Genomic DNA, 25,798 nt, shown 5'->3' on the forward strand with positions numbered 1-25,798 from the left:
TTTGTTTGTGATAACCCTTTCCATTTTAGTTAAACAACAAAAATATATAGCATTTTGTTGTCCCTTTCACTTATTCACAAACTATTCTTTGTATACGATTGTAGGGAAATGCCAATGTGTAATTATTTGGATTCAAATCTTCTCCCTTTTGGGATCTGATTAATATTCTAATGGGAAGAATTTCAGCAGAAACTATGATTTTTCTGAGATGTATTTCAGGGCTTCCATCTGTTTTATTCAGAAAAATGACAATTGTTCATTTTTCTGGAATTATATTTTGCTTCTCACTCCAGAAAATTTTATCTAAGGTTAGAAGCATTTCCTCCTGGATACATTTTTGTATATTTCTTAGCTCCGAAAAATAATGTTCTTAGTGTATTATGTTTATTAAACTATGACAGATCCATCATCTTGAGATTTATTTAGCACACTGGAACTTCAATATATATATATATATATATATCCCTTGCTTAACACAGTTTTGCTTAATGTGGGATTTGATTAATGCAGCGAAATTAATTGCGGCAATCCCTTGATATACGCAGCAAGAGTTTTGATTAACACGCCTTTAACCCTGCGGAGCTTGCAGTTGATCTGACAGATACATGCAAAATGTTTAATATAAACATTCTTACACAATTCAGTGTATAGCTTGGAGGTCATGAGTAGCTGTGCATTCATATGTTACGAGTGATATTACAAACTGTGTTTTTTGCTGTGAGTTTGGTTAGATTGTAACTGAAAATAAATAAACCATCATGTATTACTGAAATAGAGAGCCAAAGTCTTATTTATCATACGTGTCCTCTAGGAGATGTGCGTTACATTATGGAAAATACTAAGGAAAGTGATCTAGAGCTTACTCCACCTTTTTTTTTACTAGGAGTTGCCCATAAGGTTGCTTATGCTTGCATCCGCCGAAACTTTTAGTTTCTATATATTCAGCACGAAACTCTTGTAGTTTCTATATTCGGCTATGAAATAATGTTGGATTCAATATTCACTTAATTTGTACCATCATGTATTATATTTGCATGTTTTTTCTTTATGTTTTATTGCTTGTTTGCCGAGGTCTGGAGAGTCATTTTGATTGTTATCATAGAATTTATGCCAATAAGAAAAAAACTAAAACTATTCAAACTACTCTTGATATCTTTTTTTGATTAAAAAAAAAATGCAGTAACTAATGTAGGTACAAGTATTTATTAAACATTTACTTTGCATTCATTTTTTTATCTTTCCATATAAAACTTATCATTAATACAGTAATCGATCATGGATGAATTGTAATTTTTATCATTTATTATTAGATTTGATTAACACCAGTTTGATATACGTGGTAACATCGAGGGATTAATTAACCACATTTGAGGGATACCTGTATATATATACACACAGAGAGAGAGTTAGAAATGAATCACTTAGAAAGGTTGAAAGGGTCTGAAAAGGAGACCTTTTGTTTGGACTTGATAATGCTTGAGGAACAGCAATTTTTTTAGATTTATAAGGCATTTATTAGGAGAGTAATTCTTTTTTAAGTAATCTTATGAATCAAAGGTAATTGCAATAATGAAATATGAAAGAAAGTGTCATATGCTATTTTCTCTCTAATTGCAATGATATGCTTAAATATAAATTTCATTTTAGGATGAAATTTTTCCCACTTCGTACTGTGTGGCCACATATTTGAAATCTATAGATTTTCAGAAAAAAGTGTATGTATTAGGAAGTACTGGAATTACTCAGGAACTAGATGTTGCAGGAATCAAATATTTACCAATTGGAGTAAGTACTATCAAATTAATTAATTAAAAATATTCAACATAATAGTTCGTGTTAAGTATTACTTTCTTCATTACTTCTGACAGACGGTATTAATCTATAGTCCATGGATTTTCTAATTGCTTTATTTACATTCATTTAATGTGGTTTCATTTAGTGTATTTTATAAAACTGGGGCCTTGGTTTGTGATTCTTCTATTTACACCACTTCAGATTTACTTCAGAATAATGCCAGTTTGGTTGTATAAGGGAAAAAAATTAAATAATAAATTAAAAAAAAAACATTCTGTAGGGAAATAAAAATGGAAAGTTCTCTGAATGTCAATTCATGCAAAATTTTTAGTTTTTATTTCCCTAGAAAAAACTATTTTTAAAGTTAAATTAAACTTTTTAAATGATTGTATTTTTTATTTTCACTTAATTTGAAGGGTGAATTGAATTGAATCCTGCTACCAAATAAACTGTGCATACAATTCTATATATTTGTAAAGTTAAAAAAAGTTTCCCAGTAGTAGTGAAAGTCCCTTAACAAGCATGCCAAAATGAAACCATGCAATCAATAAATTTGGGGCAAAAAAAAATGGAAGTTATAATAAGAATGGAAGTTATATTTTGTTTCTCTTTTATTTATATACATTTGTAACATGTACTGTTTTTCGTTTTTCTGTTTAATTTGTTCATCTAAAATAGATGGAAAAGTAATTAATTCAGGGAGTGAATTTATGTGGGCTAGGGATGAATATATCATTGTCTTCTATCAGATGCGTTTTTTTTTTTTTTTTTTTTTTTAACACCTACTTTTGTTTAAACTGGAAACTTTTAGTAAGAACTTTATCGCTAGTGTAAACCAGTTCACTTTCCTCTGTTATGGCATTTTCAGTGCTATGTAGTCTCATCAATATATATATATATATATATAAATAAGCATTGGTGGTGGTGGTGGTAGACCACTTTGTGATATGTCCTGAATGTGATATTATTATTATTATTGCTATTACCAAAGACCACCAGGAAGTTGAGGAGTCATCAAGGAATGCTGCATATCACCCACACCAGCTATCATATCATATCTTTTCTTGAATTCATTCACACTACCTGCACTTATCACTTCCATAGGCAAGCAATTCCAATCATGCACTACTCTATGAGAGCAAGATCTAGCTGTCACCCGTTTCTTGATTGCATTCATTCTCAACTATCACAGATCCCTTTTGTTCTCTCCTCACCATCCATAAAATGAAAAATTCCATCTATTGGTATGCTGTATGACCCTTTCAGAAGTTTGTAAGTCTTTATCATATCACCTCTCTTTCTCTTGTATGCTGTCTGCAGTCCACAAATTCTCAATCTGTTCTTGTAATTCACATTCCCCAGTCTTGATATTATCTTTCACATCTCCTTTCATCCTATCCACTAACTGCATCTCAAAAACCAGGAGACAAGATCTGTGCATTGTAATCCACATGAGGTCACATCAAAGCCTGGTAAGGAGATAAAATGACCTCATTGTTGTTATCATCAGACCTCCATGAAATCAAAGACTCATCATACAAGGTCTCACTCACTCACGTGCATGCACGTGCGCGCGCACACACACACACACACACAGTTCATTGCAATGTTCTTTGCAACATTGCAAAGTGTAAGATTTAAACCTCACTCTCATGCCCATTCAGTTAGTTTATTGAAGTCTTCTTATAAAGTCACATCTGCTCTGCCCCCCCCCTCATTGTTTTTTCTGACTTTGCATCACCTACAAAGAACTGAATATCTCCATTCAAACCTTCTTCAGTATTATTAACATACAAGTTAAACAACAATGGTCCAAAACAGACCTTTAAGACATACAACTAGTGATTGTCCCCTTCTGGGATATTGCTTGCTAATACATAACTTCCTGATACCTGTCAGATAGTCAATCTACAATCCAGCACACTAATCTGTTATACAGCCCCCATCTGTTCCAATTTACTATCAGTTTATCATGTGGAAGTCTATGAAAAGCCTTTGTTAAATCTACATATACCACTGTATATGCATCTCCCTTGTCCAGTGCATCTGTCATCTTATTATAATAAATAAGCAGATTAATAAAACATGATCTTCCTTTATCAAATCCATGCTGTCCATCAAAGAGAATGCCACTGTTATCAACTGATTTCTGGATCATGGTGTTTACTAACCTCTCTAACATTTTAGACTAATTTTTAATGGCACTTGTGACATAATCAAGACCTCACTTTAATAACAACACCTGACACACAGATTGGCCTATAATTTGAAGCTTCCTCATGAAGTGATATAATCTTGTGTTTCTTCCACTCTTTAGAACTCAGCTCAGTGTAAGGTTCATATTAAACAAGTATGTGTATGTTTTTATATATATATATACTGGGGTGGGGGGCACAATGCCCCCCCCCCCCCCAGCGCCTACGGTGCCCAACTCCCCGAGTTTTGGGTCAGTAAGCTGGTAAGACAAAAAACGTGACATAAAAACGTTTCAAATTTCAGCTTATCTCTTTATATATATATATATATATATATATGAAAATCTGATCCACACATGAAAGGCCACAAGACCTACAGCACATTAGTGGCATGTGTGGGTGAGAGAAACAGAAGAAAGGAGGAATCTGTTCATATTTTGCTTGAACAGCTGAGGGTTGTAATCTTTGCGGAAGGCGAAGTGAGGGGGGGGGGAGACTGTTCCAAAGGACAGAAGTAGATGGGATGAAGGAGGAGGCAGTGAGGTTGGTTTGGTGTGTTTCAAGATGTACTCTAAGGGGGGGGGGTGTTGGTTAGCAGTGACTCTGTTTTAATGATTTTGGAGGAGAGGGGGGGGGGCAATTCAGCAGGGCACTGTCCATGCAGGTATCTGCACAAGAGGCACAAGGCAGAAACTGAACATCTGTGAGAGAGAGAGAGAGAGATATTGATTGAAGTGGGTACGTGAGAGAGGGATCATTGATTAGCTGGATTGCCCTCTTCTGGATAGAATCAAACAATCTTGGAGAGGATTTTGGTGCTCCACCTCAAACATGGAAGCAGTATTCTGTGGCTGGGCAGTTTGGGCTTTGTATAAAGTTAGCAGCCGTGAAAGTGCAAAAAAGTACATGAAGTTTTTTGGCAGATGCAGAAGCTATAGTTAAAATGTGATTGTGCCAGGAAAGATCAGAGGGACAGGTCAGTCCGAGCAGAGAAATCTGATCATGTTTAGATATCTCAATATTATTGAAGGTAAGGGCAAGTTCTTTCTTGTGAGAGATCAGACAGGACTGAATTTTGGTGGCATTGAAGTTTACATGGTTGTCCTTACCCCACTGGGATATAGCTAGGAGATCTAGGTTCAGGTTGCTGGTCATAGTAGATCTTGAGTATTCTAGGTAGATGTCAATTCTTTGGCACATTCACACAAAACACTTGGTGATATATCATTCCACAGCCTTATTAACATCAGATTTACTCAATTCTCCATATGCCTCCTACACCAGTCACAATCACAGTCTCTCGTCCTTTTCCAATGCACTCAAACTCTGCATAATGTCACATTCATAAGGATTGAAATATCTTTATGAACTGCTCATTTAACATATGAACCACTTCCAGAGGCAAGCAATTCCAGTCGTACACTGCTCTATGAAAAAAATCTAGCTGTTACTCATTTCTTGATCGCATTCATTCATTTTCAACTCCACCATTTTCACCGACCAGTATCATACTTCCATAATCTGCTGGTATACATCAAAAGAAACTCTCAGGGTAGTTTGTTTTTGATATTATTAATTAATTGGTACTCATATTGCACTTTTACTGCCCTTACTGAATGAGTCAGCTTCCTTGCCTGTTCTTTATACTTCTTACATAAATGATTTTACCACTCACCTTATGCTGCCTCCATAATTCCCCTCCCCCCCCTAAATTGTATTCTTAATCTCTTAATTTACCCATATCACATTTTTTTTAACCTTCAGACCATGGAATGTATTTTGACAGGAATTCTCATATAACTGGCAACCACACAGGTAATCACTTCATGGTCACTCAACCAGAGGGAGATTTTGCACCTCATTTATAATGACATCCTCTGATGAGACAATCAAATCCAAGACCCTCAATTCTTTTGTATCCTCTGCTACATACTTCCTAAGGTGGTTATCTCACAAAAACTTGAGAAATTCATTTACGTTACTTCCAGATGCTATCTTGTCATCCCAATTACTCTTCATACCAGGTTTATAGTAACATTCAACTAAATATTTCATTGTATCCACTTCTGCCCCCAAACACACAACTCTTGCATACGACTCCTTTTCTATTTTCAAAAAAAATTCAAAAATAACATTATTCAAAATTCAAAAATATAATTAAAAAAAAACATTTTACCCCTTGATATCTGTTCCTGCTGGATGTTTTCCTCATCCAGCCACATCTCACTTATTCTAAATGTTGTTGTTGGGTGAGCAAACTCAATTAATGCAGCAATTTCTTTCCCCTTATTTCCGATACATCTGGCATTGGTATATAAACCTAATAGTTCATTTCTTGGTCTATAACAAGTTTCACTGATACTACTGCTCAGATATTACTTCCATGCCTTACCCCAGATATTTCTCACTCTCATTACCCATCCCAGAACCCTTGATCTAAATGCTCAAATAAATGAAATTATTTCTCTTAGACACATTTGGATACCTTTCCAGTGGATATGTCCTTTCAAGAATGTCAGACTGAAACTTCTGAGCTGGATTATTGATTATCATTGTTTTATTCTTAAATGATTTTCTGGAAAAGACATTCTTATCTCTATTAACAAGTAGAGATAATGAATGTATTCCTCTTTATAAGGCCCTGATATGTCCACATCTGAATTATTGTGCTCAAGTTTGGTCTCCTGGATTTCTTGGGGATGAGGAAGTAGTGGAGAGGATTCACAGGCAAGCAACCACGATGGTGAGTGGCCTGTGCAATGCTCTCTCTGAGGATAAATTCAGGCAGTGTGTGTGTGTGTATACTGCAGAAGTTGGTTGATAGACAAATTGATAGGATATGATGAAAACATTTAAATTACTTAAAGGGTTTTATAGGATTGATGCTGGGGAAATGTTTCAGTGCTTGGCTACAGGGGTCAGAACAAGAGGCCATCCCTGGAAGTTTAGTGAAAGTGTGGTTAGTTGGACTGTGAGCACTAGATTTTTTGCTTGGGCAGTTGTGAATGAATGGAATGGGTTGCCAGAGTCAGTTGTTAGTGCTTTGTTAATGGATTCAAGAAGAGGTATGATAGATTATGTGGGTAGGTTAGTTCTCCTGTGATGAGTCTTCAAACTCCATGGAGGTGTCCATACAATAATAATATGGCAGATGTGTATTATCTGCCATATTATTATTGTATGGAGAGAGAAAAGAAAAAAAGAAGAGGAAATAAGAGGACTTTATGAAGTATTACTCAACTAATAATTATACAAAGAAGAATCATCAGCATTTTTAAGTTTCTTTGTGTAATTGAATTTGCCAAGAACCAGAAAAAACTATAACCTCTCAAATACCAGAAAGCTATTCTGGTATTTGAGAGGAGAATGTGAAAAGTTTATTTATTTTTAATAACCCTGCATATGAAAGGTGAGATTTATAGTACTTCACTTCTGAGCTGGCCTCTTGATTATCATTGTTTTATTCTTAAATGATTTTCTGGAAAAGACATTCTTATCTCTATTAACAAGTAGAGATAATGAAGTTATTACTCGATATTAAATAAATTTGGGAACCCAACTAAAGAATAAACGTGTTTATTGTTGAGATTTATATTTGGTCATTCAAACATATAATTACAATAAAATATATATTGATATTTAATTGACCATGATTTATAAACATCTAATGGCAACAAGTTTCGCCAAAAAAAAACATCTAATGTCCAAAGTTTCGGGCTGTTTGGCTTCTTCAGAGCTTATAACAGTAAGAGCAAACTCAAAGTGGCTAGTACAGAGAAAATGGAGTAACGCTATCAGATAAATTAAAAATTAAAACAGAAAGCTTAACATTACATGCATGGATTGTGTTGTGTTAGTCACTGTTGTGAGGGCACACTCTGTAGTTTTGAGAAAAATAAATTCTGGCAGACTGAGCGATCTTATTAATGTTTTCCATATGTCAGCTATTATCATTCCCTGGTTTCTGTTAAGATTTTCTCCAGAACGGACTACTACGGCTTCCTTGAAATTTCTACAGCGAAAGTCTTCTAGATAAAGCATGGAGCTGCTATCCCAATCAATGGTATAGTTTGTAATCACGAAATGATGGGCTAGACCTGAGTTGTCTGTTCTGTTGTTATTAACATCTATATGTTATTTTTTTTGGATTTCGAGGCTTCTCAACATCTGCCCTATATAGTTTAGACCACAAGCACATGGGATGTTGTACACTCCAGCATGTTTGAAAAAAGCACTAATGTCTTTTGGCAATCTTAAAACGTGACGGACAGTCTTGACCGGTTTGAATGCAACTCTGATGTTGAAAGGCTTAAAAAAAAGTTTTGCAATATTTTTTGACACTGTACCTGCATAAGGAATAACTATGGATGATCTGTATTGAGTGATGGTAGATTGTTGTTGTTGTTGTGGGGATTGCTATGAAGAATCTTGTTGATTAAATTCCTTGGATAGCCGTTTTTTTTATTAATGTCTCTGATATATGAGTAAGTTCATCATAGAGTTCTTTTTCTTATGAGATGACGTTCATGGCTCTAATTTTGAGCATATGTTTTATGCTGAGCTTCTGGGAAATATGGTGAGTTGATTTGAAATGAAGGTAGCATCTGGTGTATGTTGGTTTGCGATAGACTGTTAGTTTGATATGTCCATCTGCTAATTTTTGATTAGGGTATCCAAAAATGGTAGTTGATTATCTTTTTCCAAAGTGAATTGTATTTTTTGATCGCAATAATTAATTTTGGTTAAAAAGTCCAAAAGAGCTGTTTTGGTGTCCCTCCAAATTATGAAGATCGTCTACATACCTCCACCACACTAAAGGTTTTGGGTTTAATTTTGAGAGGATGTCTGTTTCTAGCTTTTCCATAAACAGATCTGCACAGGGTGGTGAAAGGGGACCCTGAAGAAGCCAAACAGCCCCATTGGTGAAACTTGTTGGCATTAGATGTTTATAAATCATGGTCAATTAAAGATCAATATATATTTCATTTTAATTATAATAAACATGTTTTTAATTATCACACTATCATTTGAGTTTTTCATTAAGCAGGGTTATAAATGTCATTTACCACCTGCATGTAGCATAACTCCTACTGTGTATAATGCATTAAGAATGTTTATCATTGCATATAATTACATATTATTTCTTGTAGAAAGGCTTATACATTGGCAACACATGACTATTAAATTATTTAAGGAATTTACAACGTATACTGGAATATTAATTAAAAGAAAATTTAATAAATATTTCCTATATTTTGGCAATGTCACATTGCCATCTTCATGGGAACATACAAATATGGCACATGTGCACATTTATATTCAGGCAGAAGATAAACTACTATTGTTCCTAATGTCCTAATGATGCCCTCTAGTAGGCTATGTTGGGTTGTCTTGGTCGTTGGGGCTGATGTTCTCATGATGTAAGTCTCCCAAATTTGGGAGTCTCGTGAACCCAAATTTGTTGAGGTTTGGAACGTTTTTTAGAGCTGAGGCTGATTCTATGAATAATCTTTCGTACTTGCTGTGGTGTATTACTTTGGCTTTCTTCCAACTTATCCTGTGGCCGGTATCTAGAGCATGGTCTGCAAGCCCAGAGTGGCTATACTGGTGAAACCAGATATAGTCCTTGTGTTCTGAAATCCTGATATTCGCTGTTCTGCCTGTTTGGCCAAAGTAGGACAATTTACAGCTGCAAGGGACCTGGTATACCCCAGGTAGGTCTAGGGGAAGTGGTTGGTCTTTGGTATAGCGGATAAGGGATGCCAACTTTTTATATGGTCTGTAACAAGAAGTCAGTTTCATATTTTTTAAGGATTTTGGTTATTTTTTCCCCAGATGTAGGAATTGATGATAGATTTAATGCAGGGATCACCAAAACTTCTTTGACCGTCGACCCCTTCAAGAGTTTCTTACTTTTTATCGACCCCCTCTATTTTACTATTACGTAATTATAATAGGACAAGCAGAAAAGATGCTTATGTGAGTTTTTAGATTGTTTATTTTATAGTTACAGTGTTTCTTGTATGTGTAATATAGTATATATTATTATATTGGCTTAACGACAAACGGATATTTTTGTTTTTGACGTCATTCTTAACATTACATATTTGATAGGAGAGATAAATAATATATAAAATATAAAATTTAATTTAGATAACAAAATAACAATAATACAATCTTCCTACTGCTCAACTCTTCAACATAGAGAAGTTTAGTTCGTGAATGAATAACCATTGAATTATAATATGTATGTTGATGAATTTTAGAACATTAATTCTCACTTGTATGTTGATGCGCAAAAATGAGAACTGGGATTGAATACGTGTAAGTATAAGTAAATGAGCAACCACGCATGTGTTGCAATCCCTCTCCTGCCATGCCAGAACCACCGACATCCGTTTATTGGTAAATACGTCATTTTGGCCTACATGGTTGGTCTCCGTAACTATTTTCATGACCTTGCTCCATCTTACAGGTCCTATTCATGTCACTGTTCCCACGATTCACTCTTAATTGCGTTGTCATTCAGGTTGGAGGTAATCCAAGTTTACCGAATTAAATATTACCCATACAATGATGTCTTATTTTTCTATTGATCCCCGAGCCCGAATCTACCCCTAACAATGTTATATCGACCACTGATTTAGTGTAATCTTTATTGTGAGGGGGGGGGGGGTTGTGGTTTACTTGTTTTAACATTTTTTGGACTTTTTGGGAGTTGTAGCCATTGGCTAAGAAAGTATTAAGGATGTGGTTTAGTTCAGTGGTTAGGGCATTGTCATCTGAACAGATAAATTTTGCCCTTTTATATAGTGTTTTACTAACCCCCATATTGTTGTGAGGGGGGGGGGATTGCTGGTGAATGTATCTGCCTGTATGGGTGAGTTTTCTATAAACAGAGAAAACCAAGGATCCATCAGGTTGGCGAGTGATTAGAGTGTCTAGAAAGGGAGGCTGGCTCAGATACACTCCACTCCTTCTTAACACTCTTAAATAACCAACACCCCAGAATCCTGTTCACCTTGGAAAAAGAGGAAACAACAGCCTCCCTTTCCTAGACACTCTAATCACTCGCCAACCGGATGGATCCTTGGGTTTCTCTGTCGATATGTATGTATTGACAATGTATGTATCTGCCAATATGGGTGGGTTTATAGAAAACCCACCCATATTGGCAGATACATTCACCAGCAATTCCCCCCCCTCACAACAATATGGGGTTATTAAAACACTATATAACAGGGCAAAATTTATCTGTTCAGATGACAATGCCCTAACCACTGAACTAAACCACATCCTTAATACTTTCTTAGCCAATGGCTACAACCCTCAAAAAATCCCAAAAATCTTAAAACCAGTAAACCACGACCCCCCCCCCCCTTCACAATAAAGATTACACTAAGTCTATCACCATTCTCTACATCTCGGAAAAAATAACCAAAATCCTTAAAAAATATGACCTGACTTCTTGTTATAGACCATATAAAAAGTTGGCATCCCTTATCTGCTTTACCAAAGACCAACCACTTGCCCTAGATCTACCTGGGGTATACCAGATCCCTTGCAGCTGTAAATTCTTACTTTGGCCAAACAGGCAGGACAGCGAATATCAGGATTTCAGAACACAAGGACTACATCCGGTTTCACCAGTATAGCTACTCTGGGCTTGCAGACCATGCTCTAGATACCCACCACAGGATACGTTGGAAGAAAGCCAAAGTAATACACCACAGCAAGTTCAAGTATGAAAGATTATTCATAGAATCAGCCTCAGCTCTAAAACACGTTCCAAACCTCAATAAATTTGGGTGCATGAGACTGCCCCAAATTTGGGAGACTTGCATTATGAGAACATCAGCCCCAACGGCCAAGATAACCCAACATAGCCCACTAGAGGGCACCATTAGGACTTTAGGAACAATAGTAGTTTCTTATCTTCTGCCTCATTTCCTTTTTGTAGTGCCTGCGTACACCTGCCATATTTGTATGTTCCCATGAAGATGACAATGTGACATTGCTGAAATATAGGAAGTTATTAAATTTTCTTTTAATTAATATTCCAGTATATGTTGTAAATTCCTTGAATAATTTAATAGTTACATATTATTTCATAGAATACTGTTTGCAAGTAAAAATAATCATTGTAGAATGGGATACACTTATATCAAATAGTTAATGAATAAATGTCATTTTTATGCTACCTTCTAAAATGCTTTGAAAGTGACATCTACTGTAATTTGTTATAAAATATATTCATAAATATTTTCCATTAAATGTTTCTTAAACCATTTTTCCTAGCCAGATGTGTTGCCTGCTGACTGGATACAGTGGTTACATCAAGACTGCACATTGGATCCAGAGGTTATACTTCATTTATTTTTAAAACAGTTCTAGAAGTATATTAATATAATTTTTTTTGTGTGTGTGTGTGCACGTGATGAACTTTCGTTTAGTATATATTTCAATTATATTTCAGTCTATTTTCTGCCAAATAATCAAAATATGCACACCAAAAATGTGCTTTTCCTTCCCCCCCTCATCTGTATGTTGTACTTTAGCAGCAAACAAGGAAATGGGATTTAACTAGGAAGGGATCTGCCTCTGATTTGTATGATCATTTAAAGAAATGTATATGTAAGGCTGCTGAACAGGTTCTTGTAAGAGGTGAGGAAGTATAGAATGGATGATTCAACAAGCGAAGAGAAAGTTAAAGAAAAAAGAGTATATAAGAAAAGGTTAGCTCCCCTTGGGATAGAGAGGAATGTAACAATATTAAGAAACAAGTGAAAAGAATGGCAATTAAGGATAAGGACATCTACTGTAGGAAAAACAAAGTGAAGTGATGGAAAACTTAGTGGGATATAGTCATTCTGCTGAGGCTTGGTGATTTGCACAACAAGTAAGAGCCCCTTATAGATCTTGAGCACTACTTCATATAATTTCCCTTTTGAAGAGATATTATGAAGGTTTATTATATGAAGACAAGATGGAATATCAAGGAGCAGCTAATCTTAGAAGAAAGGATGTTTGAAGTGACACTAAAGGAGGCAGTGCCTGCTGTTCAGGCATCAAGATTGGAAAGATTGCTGGTTCTGGTGGAATTGTTATAGAAATGTTAGTATGGTGTTAGTAAAGCATTACAGTTCCTGACAATGATATTCAACAAAATGATCATGGGTGAGGATAGCCCTTATGAGTGAAACTTGTAATATATATCATCCGTCTACAAGAAGGACCTTAAGAATTATAGAGGAATAAATGTCATGTGTTCAGTTAGAAGAATGTTTAGTATTAGATATCCCAAATAATGTTGGAAGAACAGTCTTGCTTTACAGCAGGAAGATCTTACATGGATAATATATTTTTTTTTTGTGACAAATCCTAAAAAAAAAATGGTTGCTAAAAATAAAGAATTCCATTTGATTTTTGTAGATCTGGAAAAAGGTTGATACTGTCCCATAGAGAGTAGAAGTAGATAAAGGAACAGTAGAGATTGCACATAGGATATACCAGGGATCTAGAGCTGCTATAAAGATTGGTGATACACTTTTGGAGGAATTTAATACTGGTAACAGCAGGGATGCTCTATATTGCCAACATTGTTTAAGATCTACTTAAATGTGGCTTTGGAGGATTGTAATAGGCTGCTGTGCTGTGCTGTGGAATGATGTACTCATAAGAGAAAGTCTTATGTTCTCTTGTTGCTGATGATGATGATTAGGTAATCCTCACACCAGACAAGGAGGATGTGGAATACAAGATCAGAAAACTGTTGGGAATCAGTCTGTTTAAAAACCAAGAAATTGAGTAGTTGGAGGTGATAGCACAACAGATCATGAATAAGGCAGGAACCAGTCCAAATATTTGAAGGCATCCAATGATTTTATAATCATTGGATGCCTTCAAATATTTGGACTCCATGATGGATAAGCCCAGCCAATATGAAGACAAAGCATTTCAAACAGAATAGGCATGAGCAGCTATTAAAATCATGAGTGGTATTTTATTGGAGTCATAAGGTCTCAGTGAAAACTAAGAAGGTGCTGTATTGAGTGATTTATAGAGTACAGTCACCTATGGATTGCTTGACCCTCACAACAGTCAAAGAAAATAAGTAAAAATTGTGGAAATGGATTACTTCAGATGAAGTATGAGAAACCATATGGATTGTCTGAGGAATGCATACATTCGAACAGCCTGACATGGAGAGGATGGAGGCACATACTTTGAAATGATATGGACAATCCCAGAGAATGAGAGAAAAATGAGAATGAAAGTGGAATTATGGTTATCTCCTGGAAGGAGGAAAAGAGGTAGTCCAGGGTTATGTGGGGAAGGAACATTATGAGAACTATGGAGAAAAGAGGCTTATAGGATGAGGATTATGAAAATTGTAGAGAATGGAATCTGAGAACATGAAGCCGCTAACAACCGGAAATGTATGAAAAGAAGAAGAATGTTGTACTCTATAGATTAGTTTCATTCATTTTGTATGGTGATTCAACAGCCGTGAGCTCCCTTTTACGGTTAGGTACGGCACTACCTCAATTCCCCCCTATTTTTTATCTGGGCTCGGGACTGGCATAGCTGACAATTCGGACCTATGGCTGGAGGGATTGTCTTAAATATTCCTGACTGTATCCATGTGTGTTCACATGGCCCGGTTTGCCTGCTTGCAGGATGAAAAACCTCAGATAAATTGTGGGAAAAACCCTGCTGTCCACGCCCAAGACTGGCTAACTTGGCTATGGCTGAGGAAGATCCTTAAGCTCCTCATGTCGTCAATGGGAATCGAACCTAGGACACTCCTTCCCCAGGCATATGGTTGTGAAGTGCATAGCCACTAGGCTAACCGCATGGACATATAGATTAGTAGTTTGAGAGAGAGAGATAATTATACTATTTATAATTATTGCATGAGATAGCATCTGCATTCCCATGCATGTCACTGTCATCTATTTATCTACCGATTACAGAATGCACCAGTTTTTCAGCAAAGATAAAGGTGGAGACTAGCCACCCATTAATTTCCAAAAAAATTATAGTTAAAGAGTGCTGCTTTCTATTTCTTTTTTGGAAATTAAAAGGCATCTTTTTTTATGTAATATTCTTAATGTTATATCAGTTATTAGGAGTAGAGTAATACCTCCATATACAATCAGGGTTCCTAAAAATCCAAGTACATTGGTCACATAAGCTTTTATATATATATATATATATATATATATATATATATATATATATATATATATATATATATATATAGTATATATATAGTATGTTTGAAACAAACTGCTATTTTGGATTATATATGGATTAATTTATAGCAGTTACATATTCTGTGTGAGCATTTCTTTATCAGTTGCCAGAATCAATTGAGTTCTTTGTCAGTGAATGAATTCAAATCAAAGTATGACAGGTATTGTGCAGTTGATGGTTATAGAGCTTGGTGAAATGCTTAGTGGACCTCCTACAGCAAGTCGACAGACTGGCATTTGTAGACATCCTGTGGAGATGACTGGTGATTTTTTTGAGACAAGAAAGCAGAGAAGTGTGATTATCAGTTTCTTACACAGCTATCTCTCTCACACACAGATTAAAAAAAAAAAAAATCATTCCTGTCAGTTTGTTTACTTTTGGTGACCAGTTGCAGATTATAACTAGATGATTCATATATGTAGATGTCAGATGTTTTATATTTATAGTTACATAAATACATTTATAGTTAGTTAAATATATAACTATAAATACAGTTCAGTGCTGCAAAATGTAATTATTGTTATTATTGTACTTGCAACTCCCATAGTCTGAAGACTCATTGCAGGAGCCAAACTATCCACACAATTTATCATACCTCTCCTTGAATCCATTAATAGACAGTGCGCTCACAACTGACATTAGCAACCCATTCTATTCATTCACCACTCTCCAAGCAAAAAATCTAGTCCTCACATCTACTAACCCTACTAACCATGACTTTACTCAGCTTCCATGGATTGCCTCTTGTTCTGCACCCTGTAGCCAGTTCTGAAACATTTCCCTTGTATCAATCCTATACAACCCTTTAAGTAACTTAAATATTTCTATCATATGCCCCTCTTTTTGTCTACTTCTGCAATCCACAGACTACTCACTATCTTGATTGCTCGCCTCTGAATCCTTACCACTACTTCCTCATCCCCAAGGCAAGGTTTAAAAGTTTGGGGACAATGCCCTAAACTTTAGGGGGGGGGGACACAGCTACATATGCTTATTAACTATATATGTATTTATAGTTTTCAGTTATATAAAATGCTATATTACTCCTTTGCCTTTGTTTTAAAAAAAAGTGATTTGCTTTTTTGGAATTTATTAAAAAACATACATTTGAAATAATTAATGCTCTGCTATATATGATTTTCATTGGTAAAATTGTATACATAAAAAAAAAAAGAAAATACATTCTAATTCAAATACTTAATTTTGAATTAGAATATCTTTTCTGTTTTATTCTGGTATGGATTTTACTCAAGTTCATATGATATTATCATGTGTGCTTTTTATCTTGATAGGTAGGTGCAGTAGTAGTTGGTTTTGATGAGCATATTAGTTATCCAAAGCTAATCAAATGTGCCAGTTACCTTACTAATCCTGAATGCCTCTTTATTGCAACCAATCAAGATGAAAAATTTCCTACCCAAGGAAATATCATTATACCAGGTATGAATTAATGATATAATATCTTATTTTATATGCTACTAGGTCACCAAATAAATTGTATATCTGTGATGCAGATATATTTTTTTATCACAATATTTGGTTTTGACCATTACAAAAATAATTTAGTATAAATAAGCAAGCAAGCACACACAAGGAATAAAGATAATACTACAGGAATTCCACTATATTATAAAACCTCTTGCACCATTAGTTTAGAATTGAGAGAGAGAATAGAATATATATTTGCAGTTGCTTTGTGTTATTCAAAAGTGCTAATCATTGAGAAATGCCAAAGAGGATCTTGTATTATAATAGGTTTAAGGAAATATGAATGCCAGTCAGTGCATTGCCTGTGTTTTTTATGGATATCCCATTTAAAAAAAAAAAAACAGTAGCAACTGACTGTTCTGTGTGAGAATCAAATATTTTTAAGGAGAAATTATATGGTCATTCCAAACAGAAGAGATTGTTCAATTTATGTTATACTATTACTATGGATAAGGTAAGGAAGAAATGATATAACACTAGCATTCAATTTAAATGGCACTTCCGTAGTCAGTCAGTATAGACAAAACCCTTTAGTTGGAAAGACCTGGGTTCGATTCTCGTCAGTAATGTGAGGAACCTTTATCTGGTCTCTTTCAATTAAAGGTGAGTTAGCTGTCTCATACGGAGGTAGGGGTTTTTTTCCCACTCGGAAACTTGGGTTTTTCGTCCCTCAGAACAAGCAAACTGGCCCCATGAACACACATGGATTACAGTCATGAATACATCCCAGCCATATGCTGGTCCCAAGCATGAATAAAATTGGGGGGGGGGGGTTCTGATTGTTATAATATGATTTCCTTCAGTTGCTGTAGGGTAGTCTTCTTGTAGTGGGATTTTCTTCGGCTTGTTTAGGTTGTTATACAGGTTGTAGATGGGTCCTCCACATTCTTGGAATGGTTAGGCCATCATTTTTGTTGAGATTTGGGTTATGTTTGAGCATTTCACATGACTCTTTAAATTTCGGTTTTAGTGCAGTGTAGGGACTTGGTATTTTTCCAATCATTTCTGTGGTATGTTTGGAGTGCATGGTCAGAAAGGCCGGTTTTTCCAAAATGGAGATATTTAATGTGTCGTTTGTGTTCGTCTTGTCTAATTGGGATAGTTTGCCCTGTTTCCCCTATGTATGGTATGTTCAATGTGCATTGTATTTTGTATACCCCTCGGTGGGCTAGGTGTGGAAGAGGATCTTTAGAAGAACTGAGTAGGTGTCTTAACTTATTTGGAGGTTTAAAGGTGGTTTTAATATTGTATTTGTGTAGTGTTCTGTCTATTTTTAAAAATAGACAGACTATGGGAAGAGATTTTAACACTGAAACAAAGGCAGGTACATATTGTATGGATGAAAAGTAATAGATGGATAAAGACAATCACTCATTGGCATCCATATGAAGGGAGACCAATGTCAGAATGACCAGAGAGAAAATAGAATGACCTAGTGGAGATGTCTGGAGAATGACAGCATAGAGAAGCCCTTAACAGAGAAAGATGGAAATAAACAAGAAGAGGCTTATAACCATGAATGGCTAATAAGAAGTGTGTGTGTGTGTGTGTGTGTGTGTGTGTGTGTGTGTGTGTGTGTGTGTGTGTGTGTGTGTGTGTGTAATGGTATGTTTTAATTGTAGATCAGGTGGAGTCTACAATTAATCTAAGCTTGAAAACTCTACTTTGAAATATTTTTTCAATGAAACTTAAAATTGTTCTTAGTTTTAATGCATATGTTTATTGTTTCAGGAACAGGGACATTTGTGATGGCTGTCCAGACTGTTTCTGGCAGGACTCCTATTGTTCTTGGGAAACCTCATAGGTTTATATATGACTGTATTAAATCAGATTTTTCTGACTTGGATCCATCAAGGAGTATAATGATTGGTGATAAGTAAGATATGAACATTAATATTAATAATTTTAATTTTGATTTATCAACAGGAAATTATTGCATAGTTCTGTATAAATCTTTTTTTTTGTACTGTGGAGATATGTGCAGCAAATTTAAAATGCAAGAACAAATTTAAAAATAGTCTTTGCAATTTTTTTTTTTTTTTAAATACCAGATACATGAAAAGTTGTTCAACCTTATGTACATTAATGCAATGGATGAACAAAAAGGCCATGGAAAAAGGAAACTTATTACAATTGAAATTGATGAATTGAAGATATTATGCTCTTTAGAAAATGAAAGAGGTGATAAACAAAGAGGTAGAAAGTTAATGTTTGAGTTTGGATTTGAACTGTGAATGGATGTTGAATAGCTGCTGCAAATGTTTTACATTAGAAGACTGTGGGGAATTACCATCGCTAATTCTGATGAATGTTGAGCATAGAAACAGTTGTAGAAAAATCAGCAGAAATTTCAAAGAATTGAAATAATTAGTGAGCGATGGGTTATTAATCAATCTAATTTCTCTCTGCTGAGTTAAAGATTTTGAGGGAGCTGGTAGAAATATACCAAATGTAAGATCACTATTCAGTAGCTTGACAAATTTGTGATTTGTATAAAGTTAATACAGTAGTTCTTCAGAGGTAAAATAATACCCAGAGTGATTTTTCACTCTGGGTATTATTTTTCACTCTGGGTATTACCTCTGAAGACCTAATTTTTTTCCCCATTATTTTAAAATAAAAATAAAATAAGATTCTATTTTGCTACTATTTAAGTTAAGGTTATCAAAATATTGTTGAAGAATGGTTTGGAGATCATAATTTAGGATTGTCAAAATAGATTTTCTATGGATTATGATTTGTGTAATGCAAGGTTTCTTAACTGAGGAAGATGTGGGTGTGTAGCATACAGAAAAATTCGAAATTAAATTTGCAGTCTTCTGCAGGAGTTCACTGATATACATACAGAAGGAAAATAGCAAGGAAAGAATGGAGCCCTGTGGCACTTCAACATATTTGCAAAATTTATGGATAAAAATTCTCTTCTACCACGTACATAGTTTTTTTACTGAGAGAGAGATGGAAAACAGTTTGCAGAGATATTCCATAAAATGGAAGCTTACTTAAATAGGCATTTGTGCCAACCCAGTCAAATTCCTTACAATGAGTAATCACACAAGTTTCTCAAATTTTTCCATTACATTTATCCAAGGATGAATGATATCGGCAGGTGTTGATCAACAGTGGAACAATTTATACTTGTGATGATTATTGGTTGACCAGGTAGTATACATGCTGACTGTTTATGCATTTGTCTATTACTTGGATAAATGCAATGGAAAAATTTGAGATACTTGTGTGGTTACTCGTTGTCTGCAAGGCATTTGGAGGGAGAGCAGAAAGTTGGTAAAGATTTTTTTCCCTTAGGAAGAAGTTAAATGTGAACTCATTTTCAAGCTGCAGGATAAGTACCAGAACAGTATAAGAGTATAAAAACACAACACTAATCAGAGGTAATTTCTGGAAAAACACACCTTCAGAACAATCTCAGAAATGTCATTAATACCAAGAAGCTTTTTAGTATCCAGTTTAGACATGATCCTTCTGTCTCCTTTCTTATAAAAATTGAAAAGGGATAAGTTTGGAATGATAGCAGGACATTTACAGAGATAATCAGTGCAAGAATTGGTGAAGTAAGGTGCAAGTAGGTTGGCATTTTCTCTGAGTAATGATTCAATAGAATTATCTGAGTACATAGGAGGGAGACTGGAACCAAAATTATGACCTTAATCCATATAAGGATTAAGGCCCTCTGCATCATTGCCAATATCCAATGCAATGACTTCACAACTGTAATGTGACCTCTGAACTTCAGATCCTTGTACACCACCACTTCAAGGTCTCTTTTCTCTTCAACTTCTTTCAAAATTTCCCTTCCAGTACAGTAGATTCTAGTTAATTGAGGCATCAGTTAATCAGGGAAACTGTTTATTCGGGACAAATATTGAAGCACAGAAACAAATTGAGAATCTAACCCAAATTGCTTTGCTTATTTGGGCCACCTTTCTGTTTTATCGGGACAGTTGGCTGTAGATGCCGCATGTGTAGTAAGTTGCATAGAGAGTGTTGCTGTCAGTCAGCGCTGGGATACAGAGTAGAGAGGATGCTCTTATTTTGATAGTGTAACGATTCTACTTACAGTGAGTGGTAGGTAGTGTACTTTTGATTAAAACAGGTGTGTGTTAATTGTTTTTTTGTAAGAAGTGTAACAAACAGTGTAGCATTTTTTATAAGGCTCCTGTCAAGATGCCAAAGAAAGATCTAACATTAACAGATAAAACTGCCTCACTTGACAAAATAAAAAAAAACAAGTTTAACACCAGTCATTGTCAGCTGGCAGAGATAACTGGTGCTCCAAAACCTTTAATTGCATTTGTTAGGCCAGTAAGACAAATTGCAAGAAGAATGGGCAAATGGACAACAGGAAAAATCCCAAAAATGGAAGCAAGAAGGCAAGGATCCAGATGTTGAGGAGGCTTTTGATTGATGGTTTTCTATTGTAACTGGCAAGGCTTGCATGTTGCAGGTTTTGTTAAAAACCAAATCAGAAGAATTAGCTAGAAAGCTGGTCCATGTGAGCTTTAAAGCTAGAGATGGTTTGTTATTGTGATGGAAAAACCAGACATGAAATAAAATTTAAGTAGGCACACGGTGAGAAGGACTGTGCTGATACTGGAGTGCTGAACAGTGGAAATCAATTATACTACACGAATTGCTGCAGAAGTGTAGTCCTTGATAAATTTTATGATGCTGATGAAACAGGTCTGTTTTATCCTGCCACATCAGACGGTTCCCTGGGCTAGAAACTTGCAGCGCTGTCAGGTTCAAAAAAAGCAGTGGATCATGTTACCGTGTTGTGCTGCTGTAACATGTTGGGAAGTGACAAACTGTTGGTTTGTCACTTCTGTTGGTTATTGAAAATAGCGCCAAGTTTCAATGCTTTAAAGGGCTTAAAATGGGACAATTTGCCAGTTGTGTATTATGCCAACAAGAATGCATAGATGACTTCTGTTATTTTTCAGGAATGGCTAATGAGTTGGGATGCAGAACTGCAACAAAATTCAAGAAAAATTCTTCTGCTTCTGGACAACTGTGTGGCACACCCTCAATTAGATTGTTTGAAAAACATTCAACTTGAATTTCTTCCCTGGTACAGCCATTTTGTTAAATTGCAATAAAACATCTAAGTAGTGAGGATGATAACCTGCACATGAGCAATTGACTAACCAGGAAGCTAGGAAATTTATTGCTGAATTACGATGCTACTTTATGCAAGAAGGCAATGATGTCATTCCACTTGTATAAAATTCATGATATGTAAAGGTTTTTCAGAGCATAACTCTTACATAAGTTGAAATTTATATTGAAGAGGTGGGAGACCATAATTTTAAGGTCTCTTAGGTCTTCCGAGGATTTCAGGATTTGTCTAATCATTTTTGCATCCTTTGTGTATATTCATGTTACAGTTCTCATATTTACTACAGTGTTATCTCTGTAATACCAGTTAAAATAACCAATTATTAAATCATCAGTCAGTTTCATATTCTATTCTTCATTTCAATTAAACTGTCAACATGATCATTATATGTACTTCTATTTTTAGTGGAACTTGTGGCATAGTAATTAAATAATAAAGTAACACATAAAAACCATAAAATCTTTAATTAGTAAAAAGACAGATATTTTGTACTAAAAATAATAGTACATCTTCAGTGTCTGTAACAGTAATGGGAAAATACTGTTACTATTACTGTTATAGACACTGAAGATGTACTATTATTTTTAGTATTAAAATAATACTAAAATAAAAATTAGTATTAAAATAATGTACTATTATTTTTAGTAGTAAAAAGACAGAAATATCTGTCTTTTTACTAATTAAAGATTTCACTGTGGTTTTTACGTGTTACTTTATTATTTAATATGTACTTCTACTATATCATCATGTGGAGTTTAGTACAATGTAGTGTGTGTTTAATGCATTCAGCTTAGATTTGGTAGGTGAATTACACAGGGAATAATAAATAAATATGAAAAAAAGGAAACTATACATAACTTATATACAATAAATATGGTCAGATGTTCCTCCAGTATCTTGCACAATCAACTGCTCTTTCTGTGCAGGATATAAGGTCCTCTTTTGTGCAAGGCGATGGAGGAAAGGGACAAGAAAGAAGGTATTCCAAGGACTGGGTTGTCCCACACTCACAGTTGTCTGGCCCATTGAGGTAACCCCATTTGATGAGGTTTTGTTTGCAGCGTCTTATTGTTCAAAGTCTGTTGAGGCTTTTCCAAGTATTCCAGTCCAAGTGAATGATGTTCGGCTGTTGGAATACCAGTATTATTTTCAAGGTATAGTGCAAGCCATTGTTGAAGTCTTGTCTCTGGGAGGCTTTTAGGTGGTTCAACAGTTGTCAGGAAGCTATGTCGGGATCTTAGTCTTTGATGCACTCCTGTCTGGTCGAATAGTGGATGGTGTTCATCATTCATTTGTCTGCTTCTTTCATCAGCTGAGAATGCAGATCTTTGAACTGAAGGGGGGTGCAATACCAGCCAAAGTATACAGGTCTTTAAGTGGTGTTGGTTTCACGCATCCTGTAATTAAGCAGCAGCTTTCATTCAATGCTGGATCAAGTTTTTCAGCATGACAGGATCTGTACCATACTGGGCAGGCGTATTCAGCAGAATACCAAGGCAGAAGATCTCAGTGTGCTAGGGTCTGCACCCCATTTGGAGGAGGTAAGCTTTCTTAGTATGTTGTTTCTTGCATTCACTTTTGCCTTTGTTTTTTCTATGTGGGTTTTATATGAGAGGGTGCGATCAAGAGTCACACTGAGGTAGATTAGGTGGCAGGAATGTTCTATATTAGAGCCTTCCCAAGAAATCTGTAGCTTCCTGTTGGCTTCCTTATTGTTAAGGTGGAAAAGGCCAGTCTGGGTTTTCAAGGGGTTTGGTTTTAGTTGATTGCTAGTATGGTATGTGGTTAGACTATTTAAGGCAAGTGATATAGTAGTTTCAATGGACTTGAAATTTTTTTGACTGAGTAGCTATGGCAAGGTCATCAGCATACATAAAATTTCTAGTTCCTGGAAAGATGGGGAGATCATTGATGTAGATGTTGAAAAGTAATTGTGATAACACACTTCCCTGGGGGAGGCCATTTTTTTGGAGGTGCCAGCGGCTCTTCCTACCCCCCTCCCCAAAGTCCATGTAAAAAGCGTCTGTTTTCCAAGAGTGATTTTGGATCAGGAGGATAAGGCGATAGTCTCTAGTTATTCTGTATATTTTATTTCTGAGTGTGAGATGGTTTATGGTGTCATATGCTGCAGTTAGGTCTACAAAGACTGCTCCTGTGGCTAGTTTTTGCTCATAACCATTTTCTATATATTGAGTGAGGTTGAGAATTTGTGATGTGCAGGATTTGCCTAGTCTAAAGCCAGCCTGCTCAGCAATAAGATGGGGTTCGATTAGGGGTTGTAGCCTATTCAAAATTAGTCGTTCTTAGAGTTTAAAGAGGTTGCTGAGTAGTGATATAGGTCTGTAATTTTTTGCTTCTGTTGGAGTTTTCCCTGGTTTCAGAAAGGCCACCACTTTGGCATGCCTCCAGATAGTTGGTATCCTTAGGGTTCTGAGGCAGGTGTTGTATAGGTTTAATAACCACTCTTTAGTCCTGGTTCCAAAATATTTAATCTGTTCATTACAGACATCATCAAGGCCTGCAGATTTTCTTGGTTTTAATAGGTTTATGGCAGCATTGAGTTCGGTGATGGTAAAATCTGAGTTAATCATATTTTGTTCCTCACTTCGGTTTCTAAGTATCTTATTTTTTGTGTGCTTTTTAGTGAATTTTCCATTCAACAGCAGCTGGTGAGCAATTTGATTAGCTGTTACCTGCGGATGCTCATATGGCGTAGTGAAATCCTTCCTAATTCTGTTGATAAAGTTCCATGCCTTTCTATTTCTTTTTTCTATGAGGAATGCCTTTCCTCTGCCATCTTGGAGCATAATTTTTCTCCTACTTGGATAATCTCTTCTGAGAAGGGGTTGGTGTTATAAAGTTGTAAGTAATCAGCATACTGAGTTTGTATGTCACTGGAAAGGCCTGGAATGTAGTTTGTGCAGCATCCTCGGGATGTGTTTGGTGAAGATTTTTCTCAGTATTTTTATGAATTCAGGATACTCTTGAGGGTTTGGAGGGACCTGTTCTATGGAGCAGTCAAGATCTTCCATGAAACCTTTCCAATTAGCTTTTTGGAAATTAAATCGTCGTCTGTAAGGGACTGTGTTAGGCATAATTGCCGGGTTGAATTGAAGCATTATAGGTCTATGTTAAGTATGTGGAATCGGATTTAAAACCTTTCTAACACAGATGTTGGATATTTTTGAGCTAACAAATATGAGGTCAGGGTTATAGCCTCACTTCCATCTGCCACTGTTGAAAGATGCAGGTAGTTTTGGATTATGTATCAGGTTTAGAGAAAGGTTTTTAGCCCATTTTTCAACACGTTCTCCATCTTTGTTGGACTTTGTATAACCCCAGTTAACACTATGGCTGTTAAAGTCACCTAATACAACATTAGACATGTATGCATTATTATTATTATTATTATTATTATTATTATTATTGAGGATGTCAGGGAAGGAAAAATCTTCTTCTGGTGGTTTATAGACTGTGGTGATTGAGATCTTTTTAAATGTGATCGTAATAATCTCAATGTTCTGTTGTTCGTTGAGTCAATGGACGATGAGATCAAGTTCATCATCATCAAATTCCTGCCATGTACCCTCAAGGGGTGTACAGGATATGATAGTACTACATGAAAAAAATTACATCATTATTAATTTCCTATCTACAATTTTCCTCCAAATCAGTCTGTTACTTGTCAAGACTCCAACATTATCAGATCTTATATTTCTATCGTCTAAAGCACTTTGTACCGTATCAATCCACCTATATCTTGGTCTTCCTCTGGGTCGTTTTGCTGCCAACCTGGCAGAGAACACTTGTTTTACTAATCTTTCCTAGTCCATTCTGTTTAAGTGACCATACCACCTGAGATTAGCTCTACTAATGCATTCCTGGATGCTGACAATGTCAAGTTCTTTCCTAATATCCTCGTTTT

The 25,798-nt window shown here is 35.6% G+C and overlaps 1 protein-coding gene across 1 annotated transcript in view; it reads left to right on the plus strand.

Annotated features, from left to right (window-relative positions):
* The window catches only part of LOC150105845 (phosphoglycolate phosphatase-like), an 88,452-nt gene that overhangs the window by 45,356 nt on the left and 17,298 nt on the right, over positions 1 to 25,798 (plus strand). The window contains exons 4-7 of the mRNA XM_090393619.1: positions 1,648 to 1,785; positions 12,288 to 12,350; positions 16,541 to 16,688; positions 18,468 to 18,612. Coding sequence (XP_090249745.1) covers positions 1,648 to 1,785; positions 12,288 to 12,350; positions 16,541 to 16,688; positions 18,468 to 18,612 — 494 coding nt within the window. The remainder of the gene's footprint in view (positions 1 to 1,647; positions 1,786 to 12,287; positions 12,351 to 16,540; positions 16,689 to 18,467; positions 18,613 to 25,798) is intronic.

Source organism: Typopeltis vanoorti, chromosome 6, assembly GCF_054136105.1.
Source record: "Typopeltis vanoorti isolate ZY-2024b chromosome 6, IOZ_Tvanoo_1.0, whole genome shotgun sequence".
NCBI lineage: Eukaryota > Metazoa > Arthropoda > Arachnida > Uropygi > Thelyphonidae > Typopeltis > Typopeltis vanoorti.